Genomic DNA, 18,194 nt, shown 5'->3' with positions numbered 1-18,194 from the left:
TCCATTGGTCCATATCTCTGTTTTGGTACTAGTACCATGCTGTTTTGGTTACTGTAGCCTTGTAGTATAGTTTGAAGTCAGGTAGCATGATGCCTCCAGCTTTGTTCTTTTGGCTTAGGATTGTCTTGGCAATGCGGGCTCTTTTTTGGTTCCATACGAACTTTAAAGTAGTTTTTTCCAATTCTGTGAAGAAAGTCATTGGTAGCTTGATGGGGATGGCATGGAATCTGTAAATTACCTTGGGCAATATGGCCATTTTCACGATATTGATTCTTCCTATCCGTGAGCATGGAATGTTCTTCCATTTGTTTGTGTCCTCTTTTATTTCGTTGAGCAGTGGTTTCTAGTTCTCCTTGAAGAGGTCCTTCACATCCCTTGTAAGCTGGATTCCTAGGTATTTTATTCTCTTTGAAGCAATTGTGAATGGGAGTTCATTCATGATTTGGCTGTCTGTTTGTCTGTTATTGGTGTATAAGAATGCTTGTGATTTTTGCACATTGATTTTATATCCTGAGACTTTGCTGAGGTTGCTTATTAGCTTAAGGAGATTTTGGGCTGAGACGATGGGGTTTTCTAAATATACAATCATGTCATCTGCAAACAGGGACAATTTGACTTCCTCTTTTCCTAATTGAATACCCTTTCTTTCTTTCTCCTGCCTGATTGCCCTGGGCAAGAACTTCCAACACTATGTTGAATAGGAGTAGTGAGAGAGGGCATCCCTGTCTTGTGCCAGTTTTCAAAGGAAATGCTTCCAGTTTTTGCCCATTCAGTATGATATTGGCTGTGGGTTTGTCATAAATAGCTTTTATTATTTTGAGATACATCCCATCAATACCTAATTTATTGAGAGTTTTTAGCATGAAGGGCGGTTTAATTTTGTCAAAGGCCTTTTCTAACCAAGCAGATTTTTAAATCAGGGTTGCAAATGGCCGGGCTTGGTGGCTCATGCCTATAATCCCAGCATTTTGGGGGGCTGAGGGTGGCGGATCACCTGAGGTCAGGAGTTCGAGACCATCCCGGCCAACATGGTGAAACCCTATCCTACTAAAAATACAAAAATTAACCTGGCATGGTGGCAGGAGCCTGTAATCCCAGCTACTTGGGAGGCTGAAGGAGGAGAATCACTTGAACCTGTGAGGCGGAGGTTGCAGTGAGCCGAGACCATGCCACTGCACTCCAGCCTGTGGAATAGAGTGAGACTCTGATTTAAAAAAAAAAAAAAAAAAAAAAAAAAAAAAGAAAAAATTTCTACATTTTGCAAAAGAAAGAAAACATATATATTGTCAAGAAAAAGACAAGAAGCATACATTAAGATGATGCTAGACTCCATCTCAAAAAAATTCAATAAAATTAGAGTCGCAGAAAACAGAGGCTTTTGAATTTCACAATGATACTTTAAAATAATATTTGAAGCATTTTTCTAGTTTCATCCAAATTCAGACAGGAGTGGTTTGGGTTAACTTTGGTGTCTGTTTCTGTGGATGTTTAGCCCCTTGAAATACCCCTATTCCTTCTTCATATGTTTTTATGTTTTCATCAAATAATAGAAGTTTCGGTAAATGGTAACTCTTGTCTCCTTACACAAAGAGAAAAGGTTTCTCGTGACCTCAAGAGTGCATATGTCGGCCGGGCGCGGTGGCTCAAGCCTGTAATCCTAGCACTTTGGGAGGCCGAGATGGGCGGATCACGAGGTCAGGAGATCGAGACCATCCTGGCTAACACGGTGAAACCCCGTCTCTACTAAGAAATACAAAAAATAGCCGGGCGAGGTGGCAGCGCCTGTAGTCCCAGCTACTCGGGAGGCTGAGGCCGGAGAATGGCGTGAACCCGGGAGGCGGAGCTTGCAGTGAGCTGAGATCCGGCCACTGCACTCCAGCCTGGGCGACAGAGCGAGACTCCGTCTCAAAAAAAAAAAAAAAAAAGAGTGCATATGTCTTTGCCCCTTTTTTTCAGCCTGAATCCCACCTAATTAACAGCAAATCTGTGGGAGGGTCTGTCATTTCTCAGAGATCTCCAAGGAACAAAGTTCATCCTTCCTCAGGGCCTTGCTTCCTTTCTCATAACCTTCTCTGTCGAATACTGTTTGCTGATGTTTAACATGGGAATACGTCCACTTCCTCCATCCTGTCGATAATGATAATGCACAGGTGGTTGTTTCTTACTTGTTTTGTAACCCTTTATAAAGCTACCATGTCATTCCTCAGCATTCTCTTTTAACTAAATCATTTCATTTCCTTCTTGTGTGTTTTAATTTTTGTCACAGAACAAGTCAGCACTTTAGTTTTGTTAAATTTTCGTTGAGGAACTTTAAAATAATTCCTTTTTGTTACCAAGTTAGATATGTGGCTTTTCATCTAACAAGCAGTTGCTGGGTGTTTCCTGTGTGCCAACCCTAGGAATATTAAGGCAATTGAAACACAAGTCCTGGGAGTTCACAGTCTCATGAGGAGTCCAAATCTAGCCCATTTCCTGATGTGGAACCCCATAGGTATATTTGATTATTTTTTGAGAGAGAGAGAGGGAAAAAAAGGGAAAAAATGCAAGCTAAGCATTGTCACTGAAGAACAGGTAGCACCTAAGGGCTCCGGAGACATGCCACCTGAAGACGGTGGAGTGCAATAGGTTGGAATAGCATATCCAAGGGAGCGGGTTACACTGACAGATCTTAAATCTAGGAAAGAGAGCGAATGGACACGGCCAGAAAATCTAGCTAGTCTGCCTGAGTGACACCTCTAGTCAGGATCTGGGAGTAAGCATATTAGGCAGAAAGGAAAGAAGAATATAAGGGTGAGTTAAATAACCAGAGATAGGAGGCCATGTCCTGAGAGCATGGAAGACTTCCATTTCCTTGTTTGTGCTAAAAGACTACTGTGAATAAAGGTGTACATTTATTTACTTTAAATACATTATTTGGAGAAAGAGGTTTTTACAAACATGGAATCCATGCTTAATATTGGGCAGTCTCTGTTTTCTTATTAGGAAAAAGAAATATTGAAGTCCTTTTCAGCAGTAAAATTGTTACATCTGAACTCAAGACAAGCACATCTGTCACCTAGGAATAGTACAGTGAGACCTGTCCCCATTTGTGACAGCAAGTGTATATTGGAGGGTAATAAATGAGGTGGTTGTTTTCCTTTCTCTCTCTTAAAATCTCAATCCAAAGTCATAGTGTCAGCATCTTTCTCAGTACTCGTTCCAGTCTGCCTTCTGGTTTTCCAAATGGGCTCAATGTTGTCAGAATCAGAGAGAAGATATTTGTGCCTTCTAAGGGCTATAAATGGACCTGAGAACCTAAGAATGATACCTGTTAGTAATCCTACTATAGTCATGTAAAGAAGGATTGAAAAATAACTTTTAGGCCGGGCACGGTGGCTCACCTCTGTAATCCCAGGTGTGAGCCACTGTGCCCTCCCTTTCCTTCCCTTTCCTTCCCTTCCTTTTCCTTCCCTTCCCTTCCACTTCCCTTCCACTTCCCTTCCACTTCCCTTTCACTTCCCCTTCTCTTCTCTTCTCTTCTCTTCTCTCTTGTTTTATTCTTTCATTCATTTGTTCATTCGTTCATTCTTTCTTTCTTTCACTCTTTTCTGTCAGAGTCTCACTCTGTCCCAGACTGGAGTGCAGTGGTGTGATCTCAGCTCACTGCAGCCTCTGCCTCCCAGGCTCAAGTGATTCTCCTGCCTCAGCCTCCCAAGTAGCTGCAATTATAGGCACCTGCCACCATGGCTGGCTAATTTCTTATTTCACTTTGGGAGGCTGAGGTGGGTGGACCACCTGAGGTCAGGAGTTTGAGACCAGCCTGGCCAACCTGATGAAACCCTGTCTCTACTAAAAACACAAAATTAAGCTGGGCATAGTGGTGGGTACTTGTAATCCCTGCTACTTGGGAGGTTGAGGCAGGAGAATCACCTAAGCCCAGGAGGCAGAGGTTGCAGTGAGCTGAGATCGTGCCATTGCACTCCAGCCTGGGTGATAGAGTGAGACTCCGTGTCAACAAAACCCAAGGAAAAATAACTTTTAGGAGATTGTATAGTAACTGGATTAGGAATAGAACTCAGAATCCTGCCTTAGTTACTTATTTTTATTTATTTTATTTTTGAGATGGAGTCTCGCTCTGTCACCAGGTTGGAGTGTAGTGGCACGATCTCAGCTCACTGCAACCTCCGCCTCCCAGGTTCAAGCCATTCTTGTTCTGAGCCTCCTGAGTAGCTGGAATTACAGGTGCCTGCCACCACGCCCATCTAATTTTTGTATTTTCAGTAGAGACAGGGTTTTGACATGTTGACCAGGTTGGTCTTGAACTCCTGACCTCGTGATCCGCCCACCTCAGCCTCCCAAAGTGCTGGGATTACAGGGTTATTTTAATTAAGTAGATTTTACTTCTCCTTTTAAGAATGTTTTTATTTGAAACTAAATAAAAATAAACAGAAAACCTATCATGCGTCTTGGAACATTGTCAGAATTGTGTATGACCATTTTAAGCTCTCTTAGACTTTTATGAGCACGTAGGATAAATATACCCTTGTATCATCTTGTTATTTAGTAATTATTACTTCTCGTCTTAACTTTACCTTCTGAACAAAAATTTCTGGAAGAAATATTTTGGGGCAGTGTTATGAAATATTGAATAATGTATGTTGTCCCAATTACAGTGGTTTAGATATGAGATGTATTATGTCATCCATGACTCATCCTTTATAAATTACCAAGTGCGTATTTTTTTTCATTTTGGATTTCTTAAATCAGTTGAATAACATAAATAAGGGAAAACCAGATTCGTATATCTTTCCCATAAAGAACCTGCAAGGTCACGTTTGTTCAGAGTCAAAGGACTAATACACAATGTTTTGGTTTTGGTGTGTTTGGTGTTATGACAAAAATCTTGTTACTATGGGAACCGTAAAGAATGGAGTTAAATGTGAGTTTATTGCCCTCTTGTGGAAATTTGTAAGAATGGCTTTTTCCTTTCAAAATCTTATTTTGATACAACCTTTTGAAATTTTAGCTCAATTGGTCTGTGATGACTTGGTCTTAGCTATAGGTTTTTATCAAGTATACTGTTATGGACTCAATATAAAAGGATTTATATAAATAAACAAAAATATTTCAGTTCTCAAAGCATATAAAACACAAGTATTTCTTCATTATTAAGGAATTAATAATGGCACATTATCATATAGCAATCTAGAGTCTTCTGAGATACAGACAGTGTCAGAATCTGTTGTCTTCATATTGCTTACATGATGTCTAAGTCCACTAAAAAGAAATGACTTTCCCATTGGACGTTAACCTAATTTAAGGATAAATAACACTCAGTACTATTTTAACAAAGTAATCTGCTTGCTACTTTGTTGGTGTTGCCACATGAATTTTGGCAAAGTGTGATGGTTTCATATGACTTTCTGGATGGATCTGGCTAGTTCTCAGCAAGGGTAGAGAGATACTCCCTGCCATATTTGGTCTACTTTTTTGAAAGGCTCGCTGTCTGACTCCTTGGGCACATATTGTCAGTAATGTCTTACAAACTGCATCTGTTTATCTTTAAATTCCAAATAGAATGTCATCCAAATTCAGAAAGTACATGTGGCTGAAAACAGTGCAGCTGTGAGAACAATCATACTGTGAGTATATAGAAGTTGAGGACATGTGGAAGATGTTATAGCAGGAATGAAAGAATTTGGATAGAGGCAGAACTTGGAGGCCATTATAATTATAGCTCATGGAATTTCACCAATTTCACTAAGTCTTCAATGAAAAACAAATACTAGTTTATGTTTAGGAGCTTGGCTGTCATATAGTCATTTCTACCAAAAACTAAAAAATTACCACAGAAGCTCATAGCTTTACTACCCTCAGATGCCTGAATGATAAGACAAGTTTCTTTAACATCATAAAGGGCCTGATCTCAGTAAAAGGATCATATTCTTCTAAAAGCAGCAGCTATCAGAATCTGTCTGAGTGGGAGTTGAGGCCATTTGTATATTTAAGTGCTCTCCAGAGGATTTCTCAGATGGCTGGTAGCCGCCCCCAGCCTATGGGGTCCAAAATGGATTTTTTTTTTTTTTTAAAGAAATGTAGGGTCTTGCTCTGTCACCCAGGCTGGAGTGCAGTGGCACAGTCATCAATCACCGCAGCCTTGAACTCTTGGGCTCCGGTGATCTTCCCACCTAAGCCTCCCAAGTAGCTAGGACTACAGGTGTGCATCGCCAGGCCCAGCTAACTTTTTAAAACCTTTTTGTAGAGAGAGAGTCTTGCCGCTCACTACATTGCCCAGGCTGGTCTCAAACTCCTGGCCTCATGTGATTCCCCCCACCTTTTCTTCCAAAGTGTTGGGATTCCAGATGTGAGCACCATGCCCAGCTCAAAACTGAACACTTAAAGAATTTGCATCCTTCCCTCTGCTCCCTGCTTCCCTAGGCCCATCCCAATAAGCTCCTTCTGCATCCCCCCTTCCCCCCCCCCCTTTTTTTTTTTTTTTTTTTTTTTGGAACAGGGTCTCACTCCGTCACATCGTTTTTTTTTTATCTTGTTAAACGACGCGTCCGTTTTTCCAGTTGCTCAGGTCAAAACTTGGAGTCTTCACTAACTCTTCTCTGTTTTACATACTTCGTTTCAAATCCATTAATAAATCCTATTGGTTCTACTTTCAAAATATATCCCAAATTTGACCAGTTCTCACCACTTCCACTATTACTGCTCTGATCTAAGCCAGTACCTTCTTTCACCTGGATTATTGCAGTAACTTCCCTACTTCTATCCTTGCTGTACTAAAAATTATTGTAACACAGAAGCTGGCGTGATCATTATAAAACTTAAGGAAGCTTGTATTTCCCCTCTGCTTAGAACTTTGCAGTGGCTCTTCATCTCTCTTAGAGTAAAAGCCAAGGCCCTAGGAGGTGCGCAGCTGGTATGGCCCCCACGGCCCTCTGGCACCATTTATTGCCCTTCACCTGATTATTTTCTTCCCTAGAATTTATCACTGTCTCTCTCTCTCTCTATATATAGTATGTCCTCCCTAGAATACTCATCAGCACCACAAGGACAGATAATTGGTCTGTTTTGTTTGCTATTGTGTCCCCAGCACCTACAACAGTGCATTGTAGGTGCTCTGTAAACATGTTGATTGAATGCATGAATGCATGAATGTAGGTAGGTAACAGGTTGCAAATGGGCAGTTCATGGTCCCATCTGTCTGGGCTCTATTCCTATTTCTGCTCTTACTGGTTAAATAATTTGGCAAGTTACTTTATCTCGTTGGGTTTCAGTTTCCTTACCTGTAAAATAAGGATAGTCGTTGTACTTCCCTTGTAGATTTGTGGAAAAGATTAAATGAGTGTAAAGTATTTAGCTTGTGGCATGTTGTTCAAATGTGTTAGCTCTTGTTACTAGAGCATCTTCCATGTTTATGGTAGATCGGTCATTCTCAGTATAGTCCCTGAAAACCTGCCTCAGGATCACCTGGAGCTTATTTAAAATGCAGTTTCCTGGATTCCAGTCCAGAAATCTGAGAAGAGTCCTGAAAGACCTGCGTTTTTACTAGCTCTCCAGGTGGCTTGTTGCATATGAAAATCTGGGAATTCTATGTTAGACGGAGGAGTGATGGGCAACAGCTAGAGCATGGCAATCCTGAGCATGGGGTCAGGTGAGGATGAGGGGACTCTACCTATAAGGAATTGGAAGGAGGGGCCTTTCCCTCTCAGTGGTGTGTGTGGTGTGTCTGGAGGTGATGGTTGGGACTGGGAAATAGGCATTGAGAAGCAAATGGGTCCTCTGGCTGCTGCTGATTTTAAAATGATCTTGTTCTGGGATGAGAGTCGATAGCCATGCCTAATTATTTTCTTGTCATTGGCAGTGGGATGTTCTATGACGGGAACCACACATATCTCATTGAGCCAGAAGAAAATGACACTACTCAAGTAAGTGCTCCTTCTGTTTGTTGTGGCAAATGGAAATGTTTGTGCTGAGAGCTTTTTTCCTCTCCTTTTTTTTCTACTTTATTTCATTTTTATATTGTTTAGGGTTAAGATAGTAAACATATGTACAGATGCTCCTCGACTTATGATGGGTCTATGTCCTGATAAACCTATCATAAGTTAAAAATATTATAAGTCAAAAATATATTTAATACCCTGATAAATGCATCATAAAGTCAAAAACATGTAAGTTGGGGACTGTCTGTATATTTTAAACTAAATATTGAGTAAGTCAAAACCACAAGTGTTTTTTAAAAACTTTCTTGCCGGGTGTGGTGGCTCACGCCTGTAATCCCGGCACTTTTGGAGGCTGAGGCGGGCATGAGATCGGGAGTTCGAGACCAGCCTGGCCAACTTGGTGAAACCCCGTCTCTACTAAAATCCAAAAATTAGCCAGGTGTGGTGGCATGTGCCTATAATCCCTGCTACTTGGGAGGCTGAGGCAGGAGTATTGCTTGAACCTCCTGCCACTGCACTCCAGCCTGGGCAACAGAGTGAGACTCCATCTCCAAAACAAACAAACAAACAGCAAATTTCTTTTGTTTCTTTCTCTTTTATTTTGGAAATATAATACTTTCCCTTTGAGGTGTTCTGAAACCTCTATTTCCATCTCCACCCTAATGTGTTATGATCTTTCTTACTCTGACTTGGCTACCATAACAAAATCCTGTAGACTGGGTTGCTTAACCAACAGAAACTTTTATCTTTATCTCAGTTCTGGGCACAGGAAGTCCAAGGTGCCAGCATGGTTGACATCTGGTGAGGGCTCTTTGTTTGAGTTGCAGACAGCTGCCTTCTCACTGTGTTCTCACATGGCAGAGAGGGAGAGAGAACTCTGGTTGTCTCCTCTTGTTATAAGGGTACCAGCTATACTGAATGAGGATCTTACCCTTAAGACCTCATTTATCATTTATCACTGCCTCACAGGCCTTATCTCCAGACAAAGTCACCCTGGGTGCCAGGGTCTCAATATGAGAATTTTGGGGACACACACACATTCAGTCCATAACAGATCAAATCCACAGGTCTATGATTTTTCACCTCTCCTCTCTTTTCTAGATTCCAGATTTTTCTCTGTTGTCTATTCCTTTTAAGGCTCTATGCTGATGAAGTTTGGAGAACCCTGAGTCATCTTAATCCTCTCCCTCACTTTAGCTGAAACATTCATTTCCCACAAATTAGAAGAAGTTGAATTAATATTATAGACTACAGAGAAACATAACACACTTTCATTCTAGCTCTGTTCGTACAAATATTCTTCCTTGTATTACACAACATTAGTCAAGCAGAGAGGCAAATCCTTTCAAGAAACATACATGATTTTTTCACCCATAAACCATCTTGTTTGGGAAATTCTCTGTATTGTATATTGTTTTATGGGTACCCACTGCTGCCTGTCTTGTCACTTTGCTTGACAGTATGATTTTTTTAAGATGATATGAAACCTATGACATTCTAATTTTTTTTTTTTTTTTTAGTAATTAGATGAAGCCAGATGAAATTATATTTGAGTGTTTATTAACTTTTTAGAAGAAAAATATGACTTTTTATCTCTTGCTTTTTAATATAGCTTGTATGACACTTGAATTTCAGAACAGAGTCCACTTTGGACATTTACTTATACCAGGCATCCTGCTCCCCATTACTGTGAAAATTGTTAGCTCTGTAGTCTTTGCCTACCAAAGCTCTCTGACTTTTAAAAGGCTGCAGGGATCCGTGAAAGGAACCAGTAATAAAAAAACATTAAGTCATTTTGCCAAATGCCTTATTTGTCCTTGGGGGAATAGATTCATTCATTTGTTTTCCATTACCGTAGGCTTTGGCTTCTCTGTGAAGGCATTTTTCTTCTCATTGGATATTGCTCTGGTGCTGAGAGAATTCAGGAGCGAATAGGAGGGGTTGGGCAATGGTTCATCACCTCTCTAAACCCAGGAGAATGCATAGGCAAGCTGTGGTTCTTTTAAGGGTCTCCAGCTACATTTGCCTAAGGCTGGAGATAATTCGGTTATACACGCTTAATCACTGTTGCTTGTGTCATTTCAGGAGGATTTCCATTTTCATTCGGTTTACAAATCCAGACTGTTTGAATTTCCCTTGGATGACCTTCCATCTGGTATGACGTTCATATAGTGACTTTTTATTTAAAAGACAACTTCGGTAATTTATTTAATGCCTTAGAACTAATCTATTTGTGGAGTATCATTAGCCCACATCTGCTTTTGACGTTTTTAGAGGGAGAGCCAAGTCACATCAAGAGGGAGAATAAAATGCAAACTGGCCTCACAGATGAGTTTGGAAAGATGTGGAGGAAAACTTTAAAAAATTTTTAAATTGAAAATAAGGCACTAAAGGAGAAACAAGATTAGAGCAAGAATTGGTCTGTGAGACAAAGTACATACAAGTTATTCTTGGTGAAATACTGGTCTTGTAAACATAGGGATGAACTCTTAATCATTTCCCTATTTATTGTTTTCCTTGTCTCTTTTTTGCTCTAGCATTTTAAGAAAGAACTATTATAGGTTAACTTTTGTTATCATTATGTGCTATTTGTGAAATTAGTCTTTTCTTCTCATCTACACTGAAATGGACCTAGGTTAATTTTAAGAGTATTTGTCTCCCAAGATTACTTATGATTTACTATAATAAGTTAGAAGAAAACAAGAAATAGACAAATGTCAAAAATACAAATTTTGTGAAATATTTTCAAAAGTAAGCTTATTTATTTTAGGTCGAATAAATGGACCTAGCAACCTATGTTGCTTCTAGAGTTGCTTCTAAGTCTTCACATGACAAGAAGGGCGGTGCATGCATACTTTGCCCTCCTTAGTGGAGCAGTGATTATGTAGGGTGCGTTTCTCTTTGACTGTGCTGGACTCATTTGTTTTCTCCTGAAGACAGACAGCACTCTGAATATCTTTATTCAGAAGATATCTGGATATCTGGTATGGAGATGCTTCCTCCCCTATTTAGTGAACCTTATTTAATTTAATTTAATTTAATTAATTAATTTATTTTTTGTTTGGTTTTGTTTTGTTTCGTTTTTGAGACAAAGTCTTGCTCTATCGCCCAGCCTGGAATGCAGTGGCGCGACCTCAGCTCACTGCAACCTCAGCCTCCTGGGTTCAAGCAATTCTTCTGCCTCAGCCTCCCGAGTAGTTGGGACTACAGGCATGCACCACTACGCCTGGCTAATTTTTGTATTTTTAGTAGAGACAGGATTTCACCGTATTGGGTAGACTGGTCTCGAACTCCTGACCTCGTGATCCACCTGCCTCGGCCTCCCAAAGTGCCAGGTTTACAGGTGTGAGCCACCGTGCCCAGCCTGATTATTTTAATTTTTAATCTCATTTTAAGCTTTGCAGGGCCTTGTAAGATTAATGTTATTCCCAGTTTGTAGATGAAGAAACAGAGCTCAGCTAGTTTGTCTTTTCCAGGGTCCCACAGCTAGCAAGGGGTGAAGTTGAGTTTTGAATTATGACACTATGAAAATGTACTATGGTAGAGAATCACAGAGGGAGATGGAGAAATCACCAGCCTGAGAGTAATCCTAAACTAATGCTTAGAAAATCACTTAGAAGTTTACATTGTCCCTTCATCAGAAAATGAAATAAATGTTTCCTAATGTTCCTTTCTCTCTGACATAAGTTTTTAACTCCTCATCCTCCTGTAATTTCCCTAAAGAGAATGAACATTCTCTCCCCTTCTTTCCTGCTGCCAGAGGGAGAGAAGATTTAATAGAATTTACTATTTTGAAAAATTTTCAAATGGGAATATAGATGCTCTTAACCTCTCACAGACTTTTTAGATGGTTCTTTCAGTGGTCTTATAAAACTTTTTACAATCCCTATTCTGATAAGAAAATAAATCATGACTAGCTGTGTGGGAATAAAGCTATAATTTAATGGGTATTACTGGAAGCAGTCAACATTAATTAATATTTAAAGTAATAAATAAAGATTTTCCCCTAAAGACTTGATTGTAGGCTTGCTAGGATTTTTTTTTTTTTTTTTTTTTTGAGGAAATTGTTCAGGGTTTCTTTCCAGCAGAAACTTTGATGGTGACTTGGCAGTTTTGCTGTTATTAAAATGATTTTTTAGACATATTCTTTGAAAACTCAGGTCTGTTTCAATTAGTTTCTAGTTTTCCTCATCAGAAGTTGGCACTGTCAATTTTGAGAGAGTTTTGTCTCCCAACATTACTTATGATTTACTGTGATAAATTAAAAGAAAACAAGAAATAGACAAATAAATGTCACAACTACAATTTCTGTGAAATAGTCTCAAAAGTAAGCTTATTTATTTTAGAATGCATAAAGTTTAACTGGGTTATAGATTATCAACATCATCATCTTGTTATATTGTATGCATTTCCCAGAGATAGAAATAGGATCAGCTGTTCCCCAAACTTGTTGGACTGTGGAACGTTTCCTTTACATGGCATGCACCTGTCTCAGGACTAGTGTTTCTGAGAACATATTCTGGGAAAATCTTATTTCCTATGGATGCCTATGTACCCAGTTAAAAAAATATGCAATGAAATAGAAAAGTCTTGAGTACTATTCAATAAATTTTTACATACATACACTCTTGTTGAGAGAGAGCATTTCTGTTACCCCAGTAACTTCCTTTGTACCCTCTGTAGTCGGTGCCTTCCACCTCTGCCGTTTCTTTTGTCTGTTGTAGAACTTTATACAGATGGAATCATGTACTATTTGCAGCTTCTTTTGCTTAGCACATGCCTATGAGGTTTATGTTGTCAAGAGTAGCAATGGTTCATTCTTTTAAATTATTGAATATATTGTGTCCTATGAATATGCTACTTGTTTTCTGCAGAGGGATGGGTTCTTGCACTGTTGCCCAGGCTGGAGTGCAATGGTGCCATCTCGGCTCACTGCAGCCTCCGCCCCCTGGGTTCAAGCAATTCTCCTGCCTCAGGCTCCCAAGTAGCTGGGGTTACAGGCATACACTACCATGCTTGGCTAATTTTTGTATTTTTAGTAGAGACAGGGTTTTACCATGTTGGTTAGGCTGGTCTCAAATTCCTGACCTTGGGTGATCCACCTGCCTTGGCCTCCCAAAGTGCTGGGATTACTGGCATGAGCCACCACGCCTGGCCTATACCACAATTTTTAATCTATTGGTTGATGGACATTTGGGTTGTTTCTGGTTTTTGACTATTATGAGAAAAGCAACTATGCACGTTCTTGTACAAGTCTTTTCTATGGGCACATATTTTAATTTCTTCGGTAAACACCAAGGAATACATTTGCTGGGCCGTAGGGTAGGTACATGTTTAACTGTGTTGAAAGTGTCCTCAAACTTTAGCATGCGTCAGAATCATCTGGAGGACCGGTAACCACAGATTGCTGGCCCTATCTTGAGAGTTTTAAATCAGTATATCTTGGGTGGGTTTGGAGAATTTGCATTTCCAATACTTCCCAGGTGATGCTAATGCTGCTGGTGCTGGAATCACACTTTGAGAACCACCGTTTTATGAGGAATTGCTGAAACCGTTTTCCAAAGTGGGTACACAAAGTGGTATACTTGCGTCAGCACTCTGAGAGTTTTAATTGTTCCACATCTTGACCAACATCTGCTCTGTTATTCTTTAATTTTAGCTGTTCTAGTGTATTTGGTGCTATCTCACTTTGGTTTAAATTTGCATTTTTCTTTTGATTAATGATGTGTAGGATATACACTTATTCGCCACTAATCAGAATTTCTGTCTTTTTGTTGTTAAGTTGTAGGAGTACTTACATATTCTAGATAGAAGGCCTTTGCCAAATATGGCTTATGAATATCTTTTCCCCAGTCTTTGGTTTGCTCATTTACTTACTTAATGGCATCTTGTGATGAACAGATGTTTTAAATTTTGTGAAGTTTAACATTAGTTTTTATCATTATTGCTTTCTCCATGCTGAGTAATTTTTGCTAGCTCCCGAGTTTTGAAGATATTCTCTAGTGTTTTCTTCTAAAAACTCTATAGTTTTATTTTTTATGTTTAGATCTAGGATCCTCTTCAAATTACATTTTGTGCACGGTGAAAAGTAGGGGTTAAGTTTTATTTTATTATTTTTTATGTGAATACACAATTATTCTAATACCATTTGTTGAAAAGAGTTTCCTTTCCTTTAATCAATGAATTGTTTTGATGTCTTTGTCAAAAAGTATTAATATGAGTCAATTTCGGCCGGGCGCGGTGGCTCAAGCCTGTAATCCCAGCACTTTGGGAGGCCGAGACGGGCGGATCACGAGGTCAGGAAATCGAGACCATCCTGGCTAACCCAGTGAAACCCTGTCTCTACTAAAAAATACAAAAAACTAGCCGGGCGAGGTGGCGGGTGCCTGTAGTCCCAGCTACGGAGGCTGAGGCAGGAGAATGGCGTAAACCCGGGAGGCGGAGCTTGCAGTGAGCTGAGATCTGGCCACTGCACTCCAGCCTGGGCGACAGAGCGAGACTCCGTCTCAAAAAAAAAAAAAAAAAAAAAAAGAGTCAATTTCTTGACTCTTACTTTATTTGGCTACCCTTATCATACTTTGTTTTGCTTACTGTGGCTTTATATAAGTTTTGAAATCAAATAACATAAATCCTCCAATTCTGTTTTTTCCCCCCAAAATTTTGGCTATTCTGGGCTCTTTATATTTCCCTACAAATTTTAGAAACTACTTGTCAATTTCTGTAAATTCTGGGATTTTTATTAGAATTGTATTAAAAGTATGGATTAATGGGGAAAAACAGCATATTATTAGTAGTGAGTCTAAAATTTCTTTCAGTATTTGGGCATTTTTAGTGTAGATGTTGTATTAGTTATTATCTATTGCTTATCTATTGTATTATCTATTGCTGTGTAACAAATTACTCTAAAGCCTAGTGGCTTTAATAAACAAACATTATTATCTCATAATTTCTGAGAATCAGGAACCTGGGTATGGTTTAGCTGGGTGCCTGTGGCCCACGGTGTCATGAGTTTGTAGCGTAACTGTCAGCTGGGACTCCAGTTTCATTTGAAGGCTCAGCTGGGGAGGATTTGCTTCTGAGCTCACTCATACGATTGTTGTGAGGCCTTAGTACCTCAACACATGGGCCTCTCCACAGGGTTGTCCCCCACCAACCTGGTAGCTAACTTGTTCTAGGAGAGAGTGAGAGACCAAGAGAAGAGAGAGAATGAGACACAATGCCTAAGATGGAAGCTACAGTATTTTTGTTAACCTGATCTCAAAAGCAACATCTGATCACTTTTACTGTATAGTATTTATTAGAAATGAGTCACAGGGTCCAGCCTTCTCTCAAGGGAATGAGATTATACAGTGGCATTGTATTAGTTATCTATTGCTGAGGAATACATTTTTATTATGTACAGAAAAATTAGAAAGTAGCTGAGTAATAAATTATCACAAAATGCACCTCTTAAGACAATACACACTTATTATCTCATAGTTTCTGTGGATCAGGAGTCCAAGAATGGCTTAGATGGGTTCTCCGCTTCAAAGGCCCTCACAGGCTGCAGTGAAGGTGTTTTCTAGGACTTCGTCTCATCTCAAGGCTCAACTGTGGAAGGATATGCAGTGGTTGTTGGCAGAATTCAGTTCTTTTTAGCCTCTTAGACCAAGGGCCTTGGTTTCTTGCTGGCTTTGGCTGATGGTTACTCTTTTTCTCACATGGGCCTCTCCATAGGGCAGCTCACAACACTGGTGCTCGTGTAATGAAAGCCGGTAAGAAAGAGAGTCTCTAGCAAGATGAGTTACAATCTTACATAATGTTATCTGGAGAAATGACCTTTGCTGTATTCCATTGGTTGGAAGCAAGTTACAGGTTTTACTTACACTCAGAGAGAGGGTATTACACAAGGGCGTGAGTACCAGGAGGTGGAGACTATTAGAGGTCATCTTAAAGTCTGTCAAATTCTTCTCTTTGGCCCCCAGTGATTCTTGTCTCTTTTACCTACAAAATACATTCTCTTCCTCCCTAGGTCTCTAAGAGTTTCATCCTGTTATAGCATCTGCTCTAAGTCTAGAATCTCATTATCTAAATCAGGTCCAGGTGTGGATGAGGGTCTTTGGATGTAATTTCTCTTAATCCTTCTGTATGTAAAACTAAAGAGACAAGTTATCTGCCCTATGTACTCCCAGGATCCAGTAATGGGCCAGCTATAGACATTCGCTTACAAAAGAGGGAACATTTGAGAAACAAGAAAGACACCGACATTGCAGTTCTGAAATTCTGCTGGGCAAATGTTGACCCTTTTTGATTGGGTTTCAAGGCCTGGAAAGAATTCTCCATGACTCTTGGCTCTATGTTCTCAGCTCTTGATTCTGCTCATCCTTCCTTTTCTATGAAAGGTAGTACATATTTGCAGCTGAGTAGTTTTATCAGTCTGCTATTCTAGTTTGCTAAGAGTTTTTATCCAGAATAGGTGTTGAATTTTGTCAAGCTTTTCTATGTCTATTGAGATGATCATTCTCCTTTAATCTGTTAATGTGATGAATTGTATAAATTGATGTTTTGAATATGAAACTAATTTGCATTCTCAAATGGGCCCCAGTTGGTTATGGTGGATTATATTTTTGTGTATTACTGGGTTTGATTTGCCTATGTTTTGTTAAACATTTTTAATGTATAGGTTCAGAAAGCATATTGGACTCTAGTTTTCTTTTCTGGTTTTAGTACCAGGGTTTTGCTGGTCTTACAAGATGTGTTAGGAAAAGTTTCCGACTCTTTTTTTTTTAAGTTTGTGTAAAAGTGGTATTATTTCTTCCTTTAATGTTTGGTAGAATTCATCAGTGAAGTCATCTGACCTTACGGTTTTCTTGGAGAGTTTAATTAAGAATTAAAGTTATTTAATAGATACAAGATTATTCAGATTATCTACATATACACATGTTCAAGGAATTTCATCTAAATTAACAAATTTATTGGCACAAAGCTCTTAATAATATCCTCATATTATCTTTTTAATATCTATAGAATCTGTAGTGATTTGCTTTCTTTATTGATCAAGTCCTGCTGATCAATTTTATTGATTTTTGTTTTTAAGTTTTTAGTCTCACTTTTTTCTATTTGATTTGTGTTTAATTTGCTCTTATTTTTCTGGGCTGTTAAGGTGGAAGGTTAGATCATAATTTAAACTTTTTTTTCTTTTCTAACATAACCTCTTAAAGCTATGCATTTCCCTTCAAGCACTAAATGCCTTACCTGCATCCCTCGTATTTTGACTTGTCATATTTTTACTTTAGGTCAAAACATTTTCTAAATTACCAGGTGATTTCTTCGTTGTCCAATGGGTTATTTAGAAATGTAGAGCTTAGTATCGAAATACTTGGTTATTTTGTTCCAAGCACCTTTTTATTATAGATTTGTTAATTTAATAGAATTGCAATAAGAGAAAATACTCTGTGTCATTTCATTTTCTTTAAATAAAATTTATTGGGACTTGCTTTATGATCTGTGATATTGCCTGTCTTGGTGAATATTTCATGTGTTCTTGAAAAGGATATGTATTCTTCTATTATTGGGTAAAGTGTTAAAAATGCCAACTTAGTTAAATTGGTTGATAGTGTAAAGTCTTCTGTGTCCATATGATTCTGTTTGCTTTTTTTTTTCTTTCAATTACTGAGGGAGGATTGTTGAAATCCTTAACTGTAACTTTGAATTTGTCTATTTCTCCTTTCAGGTCTGTCACTTTTTGCTTTATGTATTTTGAAACTCTGTTATTAGGTGAATAAACATTTAGGAGCATTGTGTCTTTTTGATGAATCAACCCATTTATAATTAGGAAATCGTTTCCTTTCTCCCAGATACTTATTGTCCTGAAGTTACATTGTCTGATATTAATATTTCCTTCACAGTTCTCTTGTGATTAATGTTTGTAAGGTGTATCCTCTTCCATACTTTAAATTTAAAGTGCCCCTCTTCTAAACAGCATGTAGTTAAGTCTTGCATTAAAAAAAAAAATCCAGTCTCGTAATCTTTGCCTTTTAGGTGCAACGTTTAGTCTATTTACATTTAATGAATTATTGATATGAGATGGGTTACTTTTGTAATCTTGTTTTTCTGTTTTTCCTATTAGTTTTTTTTTTTTTTTAATTATAAAAGAGAACTTATTCCCTTTCTCAGCAAATCCCTTGTATGCCCAGGCCATAGCACTCTGAAAAATGACATGATGGGAGAATATTTGAACATGAAATAAAGAGAGAATATTAATTTCCTTACCCTGATTTTATT

At 38.8% G+C, this 18,194-nt stretch overlaps 1 protein-coding gene across 11 annotated transcripts in view; it reads left to right on the top strand.

Moving 5' to 3' along the window:
- ADAM22 (ADAM metallopeptidase domain 22) overlaps positions 1 to 18,194 on the top strand; it is a 262,714-nt gene that overhangs the window by 168,461 nt on the left and 76,059 nt on the right. For all 11 annotated transcript variants that reach the window (XM_025378403.1, XM_025378401.1, XM_025378400.1 and 8 more), the window contains 2 exons: positions 7,853 to 7,916; positions 10,017 to 10,086. In XM_025378403.1, the coding sequence (XP_025234188.1) occupies positions 7,853 to 7,916; positions 10,017 to 10,086 (134 nt within the window). The remainder of the gene's footprint in view (positions 1 to 7,852; positions 7,917 to 10,016; positions 10,087 to 18,194) is intronic.

Source organism: Theropithecus gelada, chromosome 3 (genome assembly GCF_003255815.1).
Source record: "Theropithecus gelada isolate Dixy chromosome 3, Tgel_1.0, whole genome shotgun sequence".
In the NCBI taxonomy this organism is placed as follows: domain Eukaryota; kingdom Metazoa; phylum Chordata; class Mammalia; order Primates; family Cercopithecidae; genus Theropithecus; species Theropithecus gelada.
Note: the sequence above shows the minus strand (reverse complement) of the source record. Positions and strands in the feature narration are given on the sequence as shown.